Consider the following 17,002-nt stretch of genomic DNA (forward strand, 5'->3'; position numbering starts at 1 on the left):
CAGCTCTCGGCCCCCTCCCAGTCGAGCATTCCTCCCTGCCAGGCCACAGCACTGCATCTCCCTGGGCAGGGCCTGGCCCCAGGCTCCTGTGCCGCAGTGCAAACAGCAGAGCCCGTCCCTGCTGCCCCCACGGGTGACCACGGCCACTGGGGACAGAGCTGTGGGGAGAGAGAGGGGGGTCCCGAGCCTCCCCGCCCGGGTGCCGCTCCCCTGCTGCCCCCCAGCCTGCCACCATCAGACCTGCTGCAGCTAATAAAGCTCTTTAAASGAAGCCAATGTGGATGTGTGCTCTCTGTCCACGCCACGGCAAGGGGACATGGCTTTGGAAATGCCTTGGGTAAAAAGGGGCAGAGCTGGGGCTGCTGGACTGGGGGCAGTGGGGATGGGGATGAGGGGTGGCATCAGCATTGTTCCCTGCAGCCGAGGGCTCAGAGCATTAAAAAACTGCAGCTGGGRAGCTCCTGCCCAGCCGGGYGCTGCTGCCCTGAGRGGTGCAGGAGGAACAAGAGCTGCTGTCATCCTGTGCTGGGGGCAGGACAAGGCAGAGGTGGGGGGTGCCTCTGGAGCCATGGTCACCTCTGCCACCTGGAGAGGTGTCTTGGGGAGCAAAGGGCACAGGAGAAAAACATTCAGGAGCTGCAGGGCAAGGAGAGGCTGCTGGTGCAGAATGTCACTTTGCCACAAGCAGTAACGGTGACTGTGCAGTAGTGATCCCTGGCAGAGCTGTGGGGTTGTGGCTCTGCTCAAATTCTCCCAGTCAGGGAATGGGATTGCTAGGGGAAGAGAGATTGGGATGTATTGGTCACCAGTGCAGCAGAAAACAGGCTACAGCAGAGGAAAAGGAAGAGCCACAGACACGCTGGGGAGGGCAGCAGGCTGCAAATCACCTCAGACGGGGAGTAAACAAATTGCTGTGCAGAGYAGTGATTTGTAAAACCTGGAGGTGAGCTTTAACAATAACAGGTTTTATTAGAAGAGATTAATTTTGCTGAGTTTATATGAAATCYTGGGAGAGGACCCTGCTGGATCCATGTGTGTGGCTCAGCAGAGCCTGGTGCAGGGGCTGTGTGTRGAACTGTGCCCCCAACCCCACGTGTGGCAATCTCCCATGGTCCTGGCTGGGTTGGTACATGGAAGGAGTTGCTGAACACTGTTTTCTCGGCTCCCAGAGTGTGGTTGGAGTGGGGGGAGCCAGGGGCTCTTGACTCTAGTGTGTTGGGGGCTTCTTGGGGGAGGAGGGTTGCARCAGGGAAGGCCCTGGGCTTGTGAAGGGGCTGAGCTTAATATGCAAGTCACTGTTGGGGAGAACCAGCCTCATGAAAATGCCATTTCCACGCAGTCCCTCTCCCAGCCATTATCCTGCCTCAGACAAAAGCAATTTACTCAGCCTCCAATAAAGCAAGGGCGAAAACGAAGCTGAGAAGAGCTGACTGTRACAGGCAGGACAGCCTCTCCTGCCACCAGCACCCACCTGCTGGCTGGGGCTGAGGCTGTGGGGAAAATCTCTGTGAGASCAGCACGAATCACAGGCTCTAGGGYGGGTCTTKGYRCAGTCAGCTGTGCCAGAGCCCTGGCTGGGTGATGTGTTGGTTCCTGGGCACTGGGCAGTGATGGGGCAGTGCTGCCCTTGAGTGCCATGCCTGTCCTGCAGGATGGCAAGCCTTGGCATGGGCAGGCTGGATCCTTGGAGCCGAGCGGAGCCAGGCTGGATGCAGCATCTGCACCTAATGGATGAGTTTTGTCAAGCGCTACAACAACCCAGAAAACTGCACCAGCCCCAAGGGCGCTGGGAAACCAAAAGCAGTATTTCACCTCCCTGCCTGCCCTGTCAGAGCAGCTCTGAAGGCTCCTTTGTATAGAACCCAACCAGCGTTAAGCACTGAACAGATATTAAAAAAGAATAAAGCTGACCTGCAGCCCTGTCCTACTGGGTAAAAAGCCAATGACTTGTGTTTTCCCTGGAGAAGCAACCAGCAGTAAAGACTGAATAAAACCAGGGAGACAAGGRGAAGTAACTTCAGCTGAGGGATGTGGGCAGATGCAGTAGTGCCCTCGGGCCCACCAGCAAAGACACATTTTGGATGCTCACCCAGGATCCCCAGCAATGATGCACAAAGCCTGCTCCATGTAACAATCCATTTATTGCTTTGGTTTTTGAGCTTGCCCCCAAACTTAGTCAAAATCTGCCCTTTTATTTCACTTGCATAGAACTTCCCCAAGTGCCAGGAGGCAGCCAGCTGCCAGGAGCTGCTCGGGTGAAGCTGAGGGGTCCAGGAGCCAGTGAGGTCTGGGACCAGCTGAGTGAAGCAGTGCCTGTGGACAGTCTCTGGGGAAAGAATGTGGGAGTTGGAGATCASGGGAGAAGCCCCTCAGCAGGGAGAGTGAGCTGATCCCAAAGACGTGTCATCTGCTCACTGTGCCATGTTGTACCTGCTTGGGCAAGCCACAGCACTGCTGGGGTGCCACCGTGCTCACACCCCCTGTCACCGTCACCGTCTGACCATGGATAGATGCAGARACTCTACCGGGGCACAGGCAGGTGCTTCATCTAATTCTCCTTGGAGTGGGGGTTAGAAATGGCCTGAGAGAACTCTGATCTGGGCATGGGAGAAGCTGTAAATCACTCCCTGGTGTAAATCAGGGCTGGCTGATGCTCTACAGAACCTCAGAGAGAGTGAGATAGAGAAGAGAGAACATTTGGCTGCCTCTAGCCAGCCTCAGCAAACCGCAGCTGCGAGGAGCAGCCCTGATGCTTCTGCGAGGACACATTGTTCCTGCCAGTAACACAGGTGAAGAATTTACTGGAAATGCACTTTAACTTCTGAGATTAACTGGTTTTTAAATGAACAGGTTTACAGCAGGACCCAAACAAGATTCTCTTGCACCCCAAACAAGATTCTCTTCCTRGGAAGGGTAAAGGCCAGATAAAGCTTTTGCTTAGAGTTGTCARTCACTGTCCAGCTGAGAATGGGAGGGATCATCACAGCTGTGAGGAGGTCAGAGAGGTTGGGGGGTGCTAAAGGGGCAACCCCCAAGGATCAAGGATTAGGAAGTAATTTCTGGAAGGTGACTCGCTCTTCATGTGCCATTTTCTCTACATATGCTGCTGGAAAGGCGCAAGTCAGGAGGAGTCAGGGTCATGTACCCACCTCATCCTCAAACACTGCTTCAAAAAATAAACCTTCTGCCAYGAGGACGGTGTCTCAGCCAGTGCCCCAGACTGGGCAGCCCTTCCTTTGCCCMTGAACCATTTGGATCCTCAATGATGGCGTTTTTCCAGGTGAACTCTATCCTGGTGGTTCCTCTTTCCCATCCCAGCTGCTGTGTAGGTCTGTCAGGGAGGAGATGCCTCCTGTGTGCTGGTCCCTGGCCCCGTGCCCTCGTGCTGCTGCAGCCTCTGGAGCAGGAGCACCACGTTGTCAGTGAGCTCATTCCGGGGTCGCCCCATCCCGCTGAGCTTCACGGGGCGCAGGCTGGCGTGGGGGGGCTCGTACCCCTCGGGGCAGCACACCTCGTTCAGGAGCAGCCAGGTGCTGTCAGGGTCCACGTGCATCAAGTGCAGGAAAACACTGTGGAAAGCGCAGGAAGAAAGGAGAGTAAGGACAAGGGTTAGCACCCAACAGGGTTATTAAGAGCTAAGAAAAGCTTTGATGGCACTGGCAACCTCCGGCAGCTGAACAAACTTGGCTCCTTACAGAGGGCAGAGCTATGCCCCCGTGCTTGAGAAAGCAGCTCTGTGTCTCACAGCAACTGGCAAGTGGGAGAAAAATATTTATGATGCTACAGTYGTGGACATCAAACAAGCAGCTGGTGCAGAACTGACCCAGGCTTGGTGCTGGCACAAGCCTAAACCTGCCTGTTCCACACGCTGGGGAAGTGACTGTGGGGTGCTGCATGCGCTGCTCATATCTGGGATCTTTTGGACAACACCTCCTGCAGAGATCTTAGTGGTCTGTGTTGTTCACCTCCCTCTCTGGTTTTTGGGGAGTGAGGGAGTTAACTCATCTGGGCTTTTCTGCCTTTCCAGAGGTGGCAAACACAAGGGTATTTGGGGCTGCTGCCCAGGCTGGGCCTCAAGGGAAGTGCAACTCTACATTTGAAGGCTTTTTGTTCAAGTGAGATCTCCCCCCATCCCAAGTCCTTATTAGAGGCCTCCAAATTTTTGTTCTTCTGCACAGCACGTTTCACAAAGCAGGATTTTAAACCAAAACCAAATAGAACCTTCATTAACAACAGAATGAAGGAGAAGAGAAATCACAACTTCCTCTGCAGATTTACTGCCAGTGTTGATGGTTTTCACTTTGCATTTCCATACCTCGGTAAGATGGGATTTGCCTTTCCAGCATGCCCTTCACACTGGGCCCAGCTGTGAGCTGCTGGGACACAGCTGCTGCTGGAGAGCAGGAAGCTTGAGGAGTGAAAGAGCAAATGCTGAYTTGTGTGACCTACAGTTACCCATCCCCTCCTGACAGCTCTCCCTGCAGCAACCTTTGGGCTTAGCTAGGTCTGTGTCAGGGTTTAATGCAYAGAAGGTGCATTAAATAGTATTAAATTCTCTGGCTGTGCTGTGGGCAAAATTAAATTGAAATTTGCAAGGCCTCTTCCTGAATGGTGCTGAGTGCACTGTGATCACCAAAGGCACTCAGCACTCATGTCTATGGTACAGTTTTCCAAGATCCCTGTAAAGCCAGACATGSATCTTCAGGTCTCAAGTTTTCACTGAAATCATGGAGCTGTGAGGAGAACAGCAGCTGGGTGAGGTAATGGGAAGAGAAATCAGGTAGGTCTGTCTCTGCTCCCCCAAGAAATACACGACTGAACTCCCTCTCTAAAAGCAAAGATCACCTGCTACAAAAGCCACACAAAATCCAGACCTGACTGCTGTCCAAATTTCTCCTGGAAGAGCTTTCATCCCTAAAGTGAGGTTGCTTCCTATGTAAAGCAGGRAGAAATCCCTTTGAGAAGCTCTCCTCTGAAAGGGAGTGCAGTGCCATGGGTAACGTGAAAGAGCACAGAAATGAGATGAAGGCAGGAGAGAGCTCCCTCCCCTCTTCACAATAACCCTGTGGATGTGGGACTCATCATGTGCAGCCAAAGCTGTTCTTTTGCCTCTCTGCCATTAACACCYCGCCTGTCCCTCAGCACAGGTCTCAGAACAGCAGGAGGGGAGATGTCACCACTGAAGCTGTTGGCACTGTCCCCTCCCAAAGGTGCTGGCGGTGCCTATCTGCCTGCTTCAGAGGAACCAGTGGGAATGTGCTCTACACTGATAGCTGGGCTTGGCAACAGCTGCYTCAGCAACACGACTTTTTTCTGTGGATTGGCCAAATGCAGGTGAGCTCACAGGACTCCTTGTTCCCCTGGCTTTGCTCCTGCAGCTCAGGAAGGGGAGGACTGGCCCAAGCAAGAGGCTGGCAGGGGCAGGGCATGGAGCTCTCACCACTGACATCCCAACTCCAGCTCCCCAAATCCCGCCCTGCCCGTGCCCTCAGCTTGGCTCTAACAGTGGGAGCACACAGCTCTGCCAGCAAACACCAGCTCCCAGTGGTTCCACCCAGTTCTCAAGGAGCTGCTGTTGCTGGGCAGCTGCAGAGATAATCCTTGCTCCTTATGGCTGGGATAGGAGCARGCAAGGACAACAAACTGCTGTGAAGTGAACATGGGAATGGGGAATATTGTTCAGCAGGCTGCTGATCCCCAGCACACACACTGCTGTACCTCTTACACTCACAGCACAGGCWCTCTGCTCTCCAACCTCTTCCCAATCAGCTGCTCCAGGGAGAGCGACCCTCAGAGATTACCCAGACCCCAGAGAACTCTCTGCCTCTGGTGCCCATAATGGCTCAAGGCTGTGATTATCCCTGATAGCCTGGAGTGCTCGGCAGCTTAAAGAACAACTTGACTTTTACATTTTCAAACTAACTCTGGGGTAGTTTCCAAGCAACCTGTTTCCATAGCAAAGAATCCTGGGGTTAATCYAAGTTTGTTTTCTGTTGTTGCCTTTTTCTATTTTTTTTTCTTTTCTTAAATATCACTTTATTGAATTTTGCCTTGAGCAGGTGGCTGTTCTGTTGTGCTTCAATCCAGCCTGGGAGTGACAGCTGACAGTGAGTATCCAACAAACCACACAATCAAACCAAAAGAGGTAAGCTGCATAATCAACCTTGGTATCAAAAAAAGGTCCCAAAATAGCTTGTATTTGTCCCAAGTGTGCTAAACATATTCTACCAGCACAGAGCAGTTTGGCTGCTCTGTTGCCTTGTCTGTTCCCAAGCTCCAAGCAAAGCCATGGCACAGTGACCAGACTGGCAGAAGGACGAGGCTTCCTGGCTTTTCATCCCTGCTGAATGTTTGACTGGATACAGCACACCATAGGCTCCAGTAAGAACTGAGGAAATTATATCTKAGGGGGAGAAAAAAATCATTCCTATCCAGACTATTGACTGAAAGGTCAAACAAACTTYGTGAGCTACAAGCATTTAGTAGGAATTAAGCGTAAATTTCAAAACAGTCACTTGAAACGGAAAGAATGAAAAACTACTTGTCAGTTTTGACAGGGGCCAGTGACAATTTCCTAATCTCTTTTCCTTCAAGGTTTTATCCCCTGAAATGAAAAGSTTGTCAGGGATGATGCAACTTCATAAATTGATGCGAAGCTCAGATTTACAAACTGTGAATTTCAGTTTCCAGCATCTCCCTCTGCCTTGTTCCCATTGCTGGGGCCCCCAAAAAATCCCCTTTGCTCAAGTCTTTCTGGCCATGTCCCCTCCTTTGCACTGGCTCATCTTCTTCAATGAAGGCAAAGACTTGTTTAGTGCTCCCTGGAATTCCCAAACTCTTCTTCAGTAGGTTTGGTCCCTTTGGTGATTTTGCATTTGTTTTTTGGTTTGTTTTTTTTAAAAAAAGCTTTGGATAAAACTCTCCTGGAATACTCCCAGCAGTTATCTTCTAGTAAAGCCTATTGTTATGTGTTGGAGTTCTTTTTTTCCCAGTGTCTATTTTTGCCTGGTGAGTATTCCRTGAAGCTGCAGCTACAAAAATCACTTACTCCCACTGCTTCATCTAATAAAGCTACAGGGTCCCATAAATGGGATTAAGCAGACTCCTCRGGGCATGATAACATCCCTGGATAACAGCCAAACTTCCTTTTTCCTTTTTTCTTTTTTTTGTGTGTGTGTGTGCCTCAAGCACCTCGGCCAAAAATTCCTGCTCAGCCCTCTGCACGCCCACAGAATCTTCATGTAGTCAGTGTACAATTTTTGGAGCTACAACTGACTTTGCAAGTCCTGACCTTGCTCTTGACAGGTCACAACCCATCAGCTGAATAAGGATCCTAAGAGCTGAGCAAAGGCCACTTAGTATAAATCACTATGGCAAGCTGATTCCAAACATCCTTTTACCTCATATGATTTCTGCAGTGATAAAGCTGAGTTATGTGACGTACGCTGGTGCTCAGGCTGGGGCTAAGATTAGTTCTGGTCTATCTGTTTTTAGAAGCATTTAAAATGCAGAATTTCTCATGTATCAGGCTGATAACATTGCCCTTGCTTAGATGGAAAGGACCTTATGTGTGACAACCTGTGTCAGTTTGCAGGATTACTTTCAGGCACATGGAGAGCAAGAAGAGGAACAACTTGCAGGAATGTGGTGGTTCAGCAGCTGGAGAATAGAAATGGAAGCGTGGGTGAGAAGTGATTCTTATCCTGGCACAGGAGCTGATTGTTAGGGTACAAACTAATTTTGACTTTTCCAGGCTGAAACCTCGTATCAGGGTACTACAGTTAGAAGTGAGTGTGATACTAACTCTGATCCATCCAGGCTCCAAGACCACGGATTGCATAGGACTAAACTAAAAAAATTAAATCCAAAAGAAACCTCCAAATGCTGCCATGTGTGTGGTGTCAGGCCAGACATGATGCACGCCTCAGTGCATGTATGTGTTTGTCAGTGGTGTTAAACAGGATACAGCAAGGGCTTCTATGAGCAGCTTGGTTCACTGACATATGTGAAGCATGGGGGGAGGAGCAAAACATATGGCATYTTCCCCTTAAAATAAAATAAAAATAACATATAGGAGACAAATGTTACTTGCCCTGAACTTTGCTGCCCTTGTGTTCCAACAAGTGAGCTCACTTCACCATACAGCTTCCAACAGGGCTCATTTTACRTTCCCCCCACCCCTGCTGCTGGGGGGGAAATTGCACAGCTTCTCAAGCTGCTTGGTTAATGATTTAAAAGCTTCAGATTCCAAATATCTAGATAAATCCTGGTGTTCTGCTTTCCATCCAGCATCGCTTGCACAGACTGAGGCATTATTGCATTAAGGGGATGCACGCCCACGGCACACAGCCCCTCTGCAGAACAAATGCTGCTGGAGCCTGCTGTGCGGCCGYGAAAGCCTCCAAGGTAAAAATAAACCTGCTCCCACCCGCACAGGGATACAAACAAAGGAATGCTCCAGCTCCGGAGAGCGCTGGCTCTGAACTGCTGCCCAGCCACACAAAGCCTTTCACACCCTGCACCCCCGGGAGCCYGTGCTTTGTGAAAGGGAATGGATGGGCTGCACTTCCCTTTGCTTCCCTTTCCTGCAGCCTGCCCTGGAAATCYGAAACCGCAGAGCCTTCGGAACCTGCTGGATTCCTCTCCCCTCGGGGGAGGGCAGTGCTGGCCACACAGGAAGGGGGGGCTGGCTTTCACCCTGTCCTTYGGCAGAGGGGCTTTCTGATTTATGTCCAGTGTTCTGGACCTGGGCTCGTTTTGTCTCCTGAAATCTCCGGCCTTGGTTCCAGGTGACAACATATGACAATAGTGATTTCTTATCCTGACAGCAGAACATGCTGAGCAGAGTTTTCTACACCAAGCAGCAAAGTATGTCTGTCAACACTTCCTAGAGCTGGAGTGTGTTCACCTAAACTGTTTTTGCTCTTTTAGACTCTCCCAGCCTTYTCAGAGCAACACTGGTGCCAAGACTGATGGCTTCCCAAACAAACGCCAGTCCACCTGGCAGACCCTGGGCTGGAGCCCAGGGAAAGTGGAAGGATAACAGAAGTAAATCCCCCAGCCTGCAGAAGGTATTAAAAGTGATAAAATACAAGGGAATGCCTGGCACATCCTTCTCCATAGCTGTCTTCCCTCTGCAGTTTAATGCTGCCAGTGGGCCAAGAGCACCAAGTATTTGGTTAGGAAAAAGCAAGAAGCACATCTTCCCCTTCATCCCCAAATGCACTACAAGGTCACCTGTAATGTCTGTGCAAGCTGACAACTGACCTCTGTAGCTCATTTTGGGGAGCAAATGACAGTTCATCACAGAAAACCTCCATCAGAGACTCTGTTGTACATGACTTGTGAAAAACAGGAAAAGTGCAAAAGGAATGGGATCACCATGCTCCCTCTGTCCCCCATTATATATACACCAAAATACATCTGCATTTAAGAGACATTACCTCTGGGCAGCTTCTTGCAGTTTCACAGGYTGCTTGGCACTGAGGTAAATCAGGCAGGCATCTGCCACTTTATTCAGGTCACTCTCGCCTGCAGGAATGGAACAGGAAAGAAGGGTAGGAGGTGACCTCCTCAGCAGCTGCTGCCTAATGGAATCAGTTCCAAATTGGCAGCAGAGGCTTCTGAGCCTTTGAGCTGYCTGACCCAGAGCTCTTCTGACCTTGCCTTTTAAACATTTACTGCAAACAGGAAAGCAATCAAGGGCACTGAGAGGAAAAGAGCAACTAGCCAGCAAACCTTCTCCCTCATCAAAGACAGCTCCAGAAATTCCACTTGGGGAGAATTTCAGAGAGTTTCATTCAATAGAAGAGTGTSATGTGCTGGATTTAAAGAGTCATCCAGACATAAGCCCAAATGGAACCAATCAAGCTGGGCAGAAGTCTGATCTGGGCTCCAGTTTGCCAGTAAGAACAAAGCACGGCCCAACAGGCCCTACAACAACCCAGGCACTCCACTCAGTACCCCCTTCTCATGCACAAGTGGGATGAGCAATCARATTTTGGATGTGCTGGGAACCTTCTCCCCCCTTTGTCTCCTAGTGAGTTAAGGGTGCCCAGCACCGCTTCACAGAGCTCCTACAGAGGACAGATGCAGGCTGGAGAAGATCAAGAAATCAATTCTGTGGGCAGCAGGAGGAAAAGCAGCAAGCTGAGATGAGAGAGTAAAGTCTGGCAGAGATCCACRCAACCTATGCTTTCCCTGGTACTCACCCATGTCCAGTCTCTCGCAGAGGGAGCCCAGGCCCTGCAGCACAGCCAGCTGCAGCTTGAAGGCCAGTGTGTGGCTGTACACAGGCCCAGCCCTGGCACTTGCTGGGGCCTGGCTGAGGAGGGAACTGGTCAGCTTGGGCAGGACATCTTTGGAGAATCTCCGCCTCAGGAAGTCCCCACAGGTTTCAGCCAGGGTACACAGAACCTAAAAGAGACATCAGTTACAGGAGAACAGCACATAGAGGGGCCTGGGAGGAGCTCAGTGATCCCACACCAGCCTGGGGGATTCAGGCATTCATCCTCTCTGGAGAATTTTTTTTGCAAGTGAGAGCAATGTGACCACACCTGCCCCAGYTTCCCCATAATGAGCAGAAGGTGAACGTTTGAGAGGCTGAGTGAGCTGCACCCTGCCCTGCAGTGACACCTGGCTGACCTCCTGGGCTGCCCTTCCCTCATTAGCACAGTAAAGGTAAGAGCAGCTGTCCAGTCTTACTCAGAATTACTGGAGGAGTCTCTGATGGAAAATGCCATTAAACATCATTATATCCTTAAACCTCTTTTGTGGTGCAGACAGCCCATCTTTCCAMGCACATCAGCAAGCAGAAAGGCCAACTGGTCACAGCACAGGGCACCCAGCACTACTGGTGTGTGAACAGGATCAAACTCAATGTGGGGASAGAAAGGCTCTAAATGCATGTAAAAGCAAAGGGGGATCCACGTGGCCAGAACACTGATCTCTCTTGGAACTTCACTGAGCTCGTGGTCTCAGTGTGCAGGACTGAGATGATGGTTATGTTGTGTTTGCTTTAYATTGTTACGACATTTCTTGTCCTCGAATTTAGGCAGGAAGACACTTCAGGGAGAATTCATACAACAAAACCCCAACTGGGTGCTAATTGTAATGGTGACTTGAACTTTTTAAAAGTTAATTAATTTTTTATAGCAATCTCTAACCCCCTTTTAGGGCAGGCACATGATAGCTATGGCTATTCTGAGATTCTAGTGCGTGGCTTCTGGAATTTGGGGAATGAAAACTCACTTTATTCACACCAAAGGATTCCAAACTGAACATCACTCTGCCCAGCAGATGAATTCCTCTGCAATGCTGGGGCTGGCAACCTCRGGAAACATGCTTTATTGGCCAGCCTGTGAGTCAGGAGGAGAAAGGAGCCAGCTGACAAGGTCAGAAGCTCTTTAATAATGTTATTATAGGGCCAAGTCTTTGTTTAACCTCTCCCCTCCCTTGCCGATGCCTCAATCATGAAACGTTCCCTTATCTTCAATCTGAAATTTCCAAAGATGATGCTGGGAGTGTGGATCCAGCAAGACCAAGCTGCACTGTACAGTGCCCCTAACAGCTGCTCAGGCTGTAGAACTGTTTTTCTCATCCCTGCAACAACCACCAACATTGCTGCTTCCCCCAGGAACAGCATCAAGGACAGGCTGCAGTGGGAGTGGTACACCGACCCCATGCTCCAAACCACATTTAAACATCACTGCAAGGGCTTGTGCTCTCCCCTGGGCTGCAGCACTGCCTGAGCCACTTCCTGCCCCAGCCCCAGCTGGAAATGCTGCTGGCAGTCACTGCCATACCTTGAAGGCTCTGAGCACTGCCAGAGGGTCGTCACTAATCAGCCGGGTGACGAGAGCTGGCCAGACACGGTGAGCCATGGGAAGCAGATGGTTTCCATGAGGATGCAGCATGGTCACGCAGAGCTCCAGCACATCCAGGACCTGGGCAGGAGGGGAGGGAACAGAYTCTGAGTGCTGCAGTGCCAGGCATTAAGGTGGATCCCAGCATCATGCTGGGAAGCCAGGAGGAGGAGGGGTTGACTAGCAAAGGGTGCGGTTTTACTGCAGCAAGAACGGGGACAAGTGAACAGTGCTTAGAGATCAGGCCTGTATGGAAAGGGACAAGCACTGCRGTGACACAACCTGTGCTGGGTACAGAGCTAGGCTGGGAGCAGGGCAGAATTCTTGGATTCCCACAAGCTGAGCTGCACACTTGGACCCCACTGTGGCTGTGGAAGCCAGATCACCTGGCAGAGCTGGGGCTGCTGGGATGAGAATCTGGGTTATGCCTCATTTTTCAGTCTCACTTTGCACTTTAAAAGGAGGCCACCTTCAAAGGGTTTTCATAATTAGAAAAGAGCCAGGCTTTTAGCCCTGCTTATCATCACCCCAGCAACTTCAAAAACATTCATCAGCCTGTGCACTGCAGCCTGAGGAAGGGGGATGGGAAGCACAGATGGGAGAAAGATGCTTCTGTTTCCTCCACCAAAGGACAAGGCACAAGACTGAACTGTCACAAGCATCAAGAAGTGCGCAGTACAAAGCCACCCTTAAGATTCTGTTCTGCCCGGCTGCCATTCCTAATCCAGAGTGCTCCCAAAAATCTCTCTCTCTTTCTCTTGCCAGGCTTGGGAAGATCTGTCCTGCTCGAGCATATGGCAGCACAAACCTGGGGATGGCAGGGAGCCCAACGTGCACGGTGCACACGCTGACGAGTTACCAGCCCCTTCATGGGCACCATCTGTCCCTCAGAGCCGGCGATTACCGACCTTCAGCCGCACTCGGAGGTTCCCGTCAGACAGCAAGTGGATGCACCTCTCCATCACATCCCTSGCCACCTGAGCATGGCTTGGCATTGGAGCTTCTCCTTCCATGTCACAGCTGGGCTCTGGCATAGCATGGGGAATTTCATCTGGAAGACAAAACCAATATTGAAGTCATGAAAATTACTTGGGAGCTCTGGGTGCACAATACCCACTCACAACCATTCTGCAAAATCCTAAATAAGGCCTCTGGCATTKTTTTAATGTGCTTAGATATAGTTAAGCCTATGAGTTCTGTGAGTTGGTGTCAAGTTCACGTAAGAGTGTGGGGCTAGGGAATGTTCGCTTTCTTTACTGGACAATGCAGCTAGTCTGACATTTGCAGTCTCTTCTCACCATGGACTTATTTCCCATTGATTTTTATTAAAAATGAAAAGCCTGGGTATTTAAAGATGAAATATTTAAAGGTCAGGATTGCAGCACAGCCCAGTAAAGACTAAAAAGTTCCCTATATGAATGTCTGCAGTGCTTGCCAAGGCCAAGTGAGAAGGGAGCAGTGGCATCATTAGCCAGGAGAAAATAGTACAGAGATTCCCAAGGGAGCATGAGGAAAATGCATAGGATCCTGGAAAGATGAAACTTCAGGSCCTGAACCCAAATTAACTGCTATGAGGTAAGGAAAACCACAGTATGCTTGTGTCTTCAAGCTAGAGAAGCCTTGATCTGCAAACATTTGTCTTCCCCACTCAAACAGAACTAAGCAAGAACATCCAACAGCACTTTACATGAACCAAGGTCAGTTTGAAGAGGAGCTGAGACTGCTAGCTTGGTCACAAGGCCCCCCTTGTGACAAAAGGACACCTCAGACATCACAGTCTCTCTGCAAGCTGACCATGCTTCYCTCCAGCCACACACAGCACTGACCTGCCTCCTCCTCCTCCTCCAGGTCAGGAAGATCACCCTCTGAGATCTGCTTCTGGCTGACATAGTCAAGGAAGAATCGTTCCATTTCTTGCCTTGTCATTGTCACCTCCTGCTGCCCTTGGGACCGAGCCGCGCTCTGCCCTTTGCCAGTCTGCGTGTGCTCCTCAGTGCTGGGCACTCCAAACCACTGCACTGCAAAAGAGGAACTGACATGTCACTGAGCAACCATGAYCCCCTCCTGCAATCCAGCAAGGTGCCATGGATGCCAGAAGAGATGAGCAGGCTCTCATATCTCATGGGATGGCACCTGATCCATGCACCTGCTGTCACATCCCAGTCACCTCCCTGATGGTATAGGAATGTTAAACAGGAATACATGCCATGTGTTCCTACAGAATGTTCATGGGAGCAGTRAATCCATCCATTTCTCAGCCTCTAAAGGTAATGTTCCTGTGAAAGGCTGTAGGCTAGACAAACTGGAGAGGGGAAGCTACTGGTGATCTTTGCTTGAGTGCTGCCCCAGCAGGCARAGTGGCCATCACACTGCAGCACCCTGGCCACCTGGAGCCCCCCATGGCAAGGCAAGTGGAAAGGTCCAAGAGAAGCACCCTTAGTGAGAGCAAGGCTGCATTACACAAAGTAAACATCGTTTTGGTACCTAGAGCTGTCATGACTGAGTGGAGRACCCTGAGGAAGGTGAAAGCCTGGCTATTGTAGGACTGATCTAGTGCAGACAGGACATCTTGGATTACATCTTCTACCAATGGCAGCAAGCTGGCATCTGAATGCTTCAGCATYGTGTCCAGGACCTGGGATGCACGTGGCTGGTGTGCCAGCTGGCGCAAATTCAGGGAAATCCCATTCACCAGATAGTCAGAATTCTCATTAATCAAACGCTGCACTGAGTCGTAACCACAGGCCTCACATATGTCTGCCAGTGTCCCCAGTGCTGTCTCACTGATGAGCAGAGTCCTGTCACCAGCCTTTTCCAGCACAGGGTAGAGAGCTGAGAGCAGCAGCAGCCTGAACTCCTTCCCCAGGACGGCAGCAAAGCAGCCAACGCCCTCCAGCTGGATGCAGATCTGCCAGATGTTGCTGTTCATGGTGCGGGTTGTGACCGGGGGCTCCAGGGATGGAAGGAGAACGCTGCTGGACACTGCTCCCGCAAGGACAGAGAGTCCTGAGTGCTGCACTGAGAGCTCAGAGCTGCTTTCCTCTGTGTCATTGCTAGTGACCAAATACCAGTTTGCCTGGTCCATGTACTCATCCAGAATGGATGTTATGGACCCTTTGAGGTCATCCACATTCAGTGGAACTTCTCTCTCCTGCAGGACATCCACTCCCACTCCAGCAGCTCCCGTGACCAGCTCGTTGAGGATCATGGCTGCCTGTTTTCGGTACAGGCAAGACTCRTTGTACAGCCCCATGAAGTGATCCACAAGCAAGTAGAGGTTCCCATAATAGCCAAGAACACGACACACTTGCTGAAGGAGCTGGAAAACCTTCTCTTCTGTGAAGAAGCGGAAATATTTCTTCTGGCACCTGCCAGTCTGCACACCCTGCTGCAAGGGGCATGGTGGCCCAGAGCGCCGGGCCTCCACTATCTTCACATCTGTCACATCCAGCTCCAGAACCTGCACCAGCGCCTTGGAAAGGCGGTGTAGGTGGGACACGGAGTTGAGGACAATGTTAATCTTGGGGCCCAGCAGCTTCARGTAGCCAAGCAACAAGCTCAGTGTGGAAACCTTGCCTGTGTCGTCCTGACAGTTCATCAGGCGGGGAAGAGCTGTGGCAAGGGAATGGAGGTTCTCAGACAGGACATCAGCAAGAGCCCTGTTCTGGGCCACAATCCTCTGCTCTGCAATCCCTTGCAGAACTTCATTACACCTGCTCTGGACTTCACTGTTTTCATCATTAACCAGTCCAACCAAGCCCTTTAAGAGGTGACTGAACGAGTCCACCAATGACTGGCTGCAGTTCCTCAGTAAGTGGTGCACCAGCTCCACCAGCTCCAGTCTCACCTTCCAGTGRGGGTGAACTGAAGAAGACTCAACCACTTTATGCAGGAGAAAGGAGAGTTTTTCAGCAGTACTTTTACTCCAATCAGGTCCTCTATGGATCATTAGCTCTGATATTCTGCTTTGTTCCACCAGCAGCTTTTCCTTACTCTTTGGGATTCTGGCTAACTGTGCGTCCGCCATGACCAAGCCAACGATTAGATAAAAGAGTCTGATGGCAGAAACAGTGGGTTTGTGACCTTGTTTGATGTCTCCAGTAATAACCCGAGACAGTGTAATAGAAATTCCGGGCAGAAAAGAAGCAAACAAATCCCCACATCGCTGTGCCTCATCTTCATCCAGGTGTCGGTGCTCCTGGCAGTCACACTGCAGAACTAGGACCTGCAAGCACTCCAAAGCAGAGATCTTGATTTGCTTTGCTTTTTCTTGCTCTGCAAGTGTCAGAAGCAAAGACACAGCAAATCCTAAGAGCGGAAGGGTGGAAGGTTGGTACAGAGACAAGATAATATCCCCATARGCCGAATGCATCAGGGTGTGGAGTGCCTGGATCACAGCCAGCTTCAGCTCCTCGGAGAGCGGGGCAGCTTTRCCCGAGCTGGGAGGGGGAGCGAGGCAGGTACAGAGCTCAGAGAACAGCTCCTGCAGCAGCTCCTGTTTCTTCACGCACGTCGCCGCCAGCACGGAGGAGATGCACTGCACCAGGCTCTGCACCAGCCGCTCCTGCTTGGGCCCCGGCACCCGCAGGGCGAAGCGCAGCGGGAACAGCACATACTCCTGCAGCTCCTGCAGGGCCGCGCCGCTCACCCCGGCCAGGAGCGCCTGCAGCAGCCGCACGTTCTCCACCGTCTGCGCCCGCGTCAGCTGCACACASACGGGGCGCAGCGCCCCGAACGCCGCCTGCGGGGTATCGAACACGGCCATACCGGGGSACCGCGGGGCCCTGCCCGGTACCGGGGGGTCCTGCCGGGGATCGCGGGGCCAGGCCGGGCAGCCCTGAGGGTGTCGGAAGTGASGCCGCGCTGTGAGCGCCACAAAGCTCCCGCGGCGCGGGGCGGGCTCCGTGAGGAAAGTCTCGTTTGCCCACAATGCGCATGCGTTGGTGACGCGCACTGATGTACCGCGGCTGCGAGCGCCACAAAGCTCCCGCGGCGCGGGGCGGGCTCCGTGAGGAAAGTCTCGTTTGCCCACAATGCGCATGCGTTGGTGACGCGCACTGATGTACCGCGGCTGCGAGCGCCACAAAGCTCCCGCGGGCGCTGTGAGAAAAATCGCGGGTGCTCGCAGGGCGCAGGCG

The 17,002-nt window shown here is 51.5% G+C and overlaps 1 protein-coding gene across 1 annotated transcript; it reads right to left on the bottom strand.

Annotated features, from left to right (window-relative positions):
* Nucleotides 1–1,560: 1,560 nt before the first annotated feature.
* On the bottom strand, nt 1,561–16,767 carry TTI1 (TELO2 interacting protein 1). Its single transcript, XM_057365926.1, has 7 exons — nt 14,349–16,767; nt 13,691–13,882; nt 12,773–12,915; nt 11,805–11,945; nt 10,212–10,416; nt 9,444–9,531; nt 1,561–3,569 (listed from the first exon to the last, which is right to left on the bottom strand). The coding sequence occupies exons 1-7, from the start codon at nt 16,627–16,629 to the stop codon at nt 3,335–3,337; spliced, it is 3,285 nt and encodes a 1,094-aa protein (XP_057221909.1). The 5' UTR covers nt 16,630–16,767; the 3' UTR covers nt 1,561–3,334.
* Between the last annotated feature and the right edge of the window lie 235 nt (nt 16,768–17,002).

The sequence above is a fragment of the Malurus melanocephalus genome, unplaced genomic scaffold (assembly GCF_030028575.1).
Source record: "Malurus melanocephalus ecotype Western Australia unplaced genomic scaffold, MMel_1.1 scaffold_59, whole genome shotgun sequence".
NCBI lineage: Eukaryota > Metazoa > Chordata > Aves > Passeriformes > Maluridae > Malurus > Malurus melanocephalus.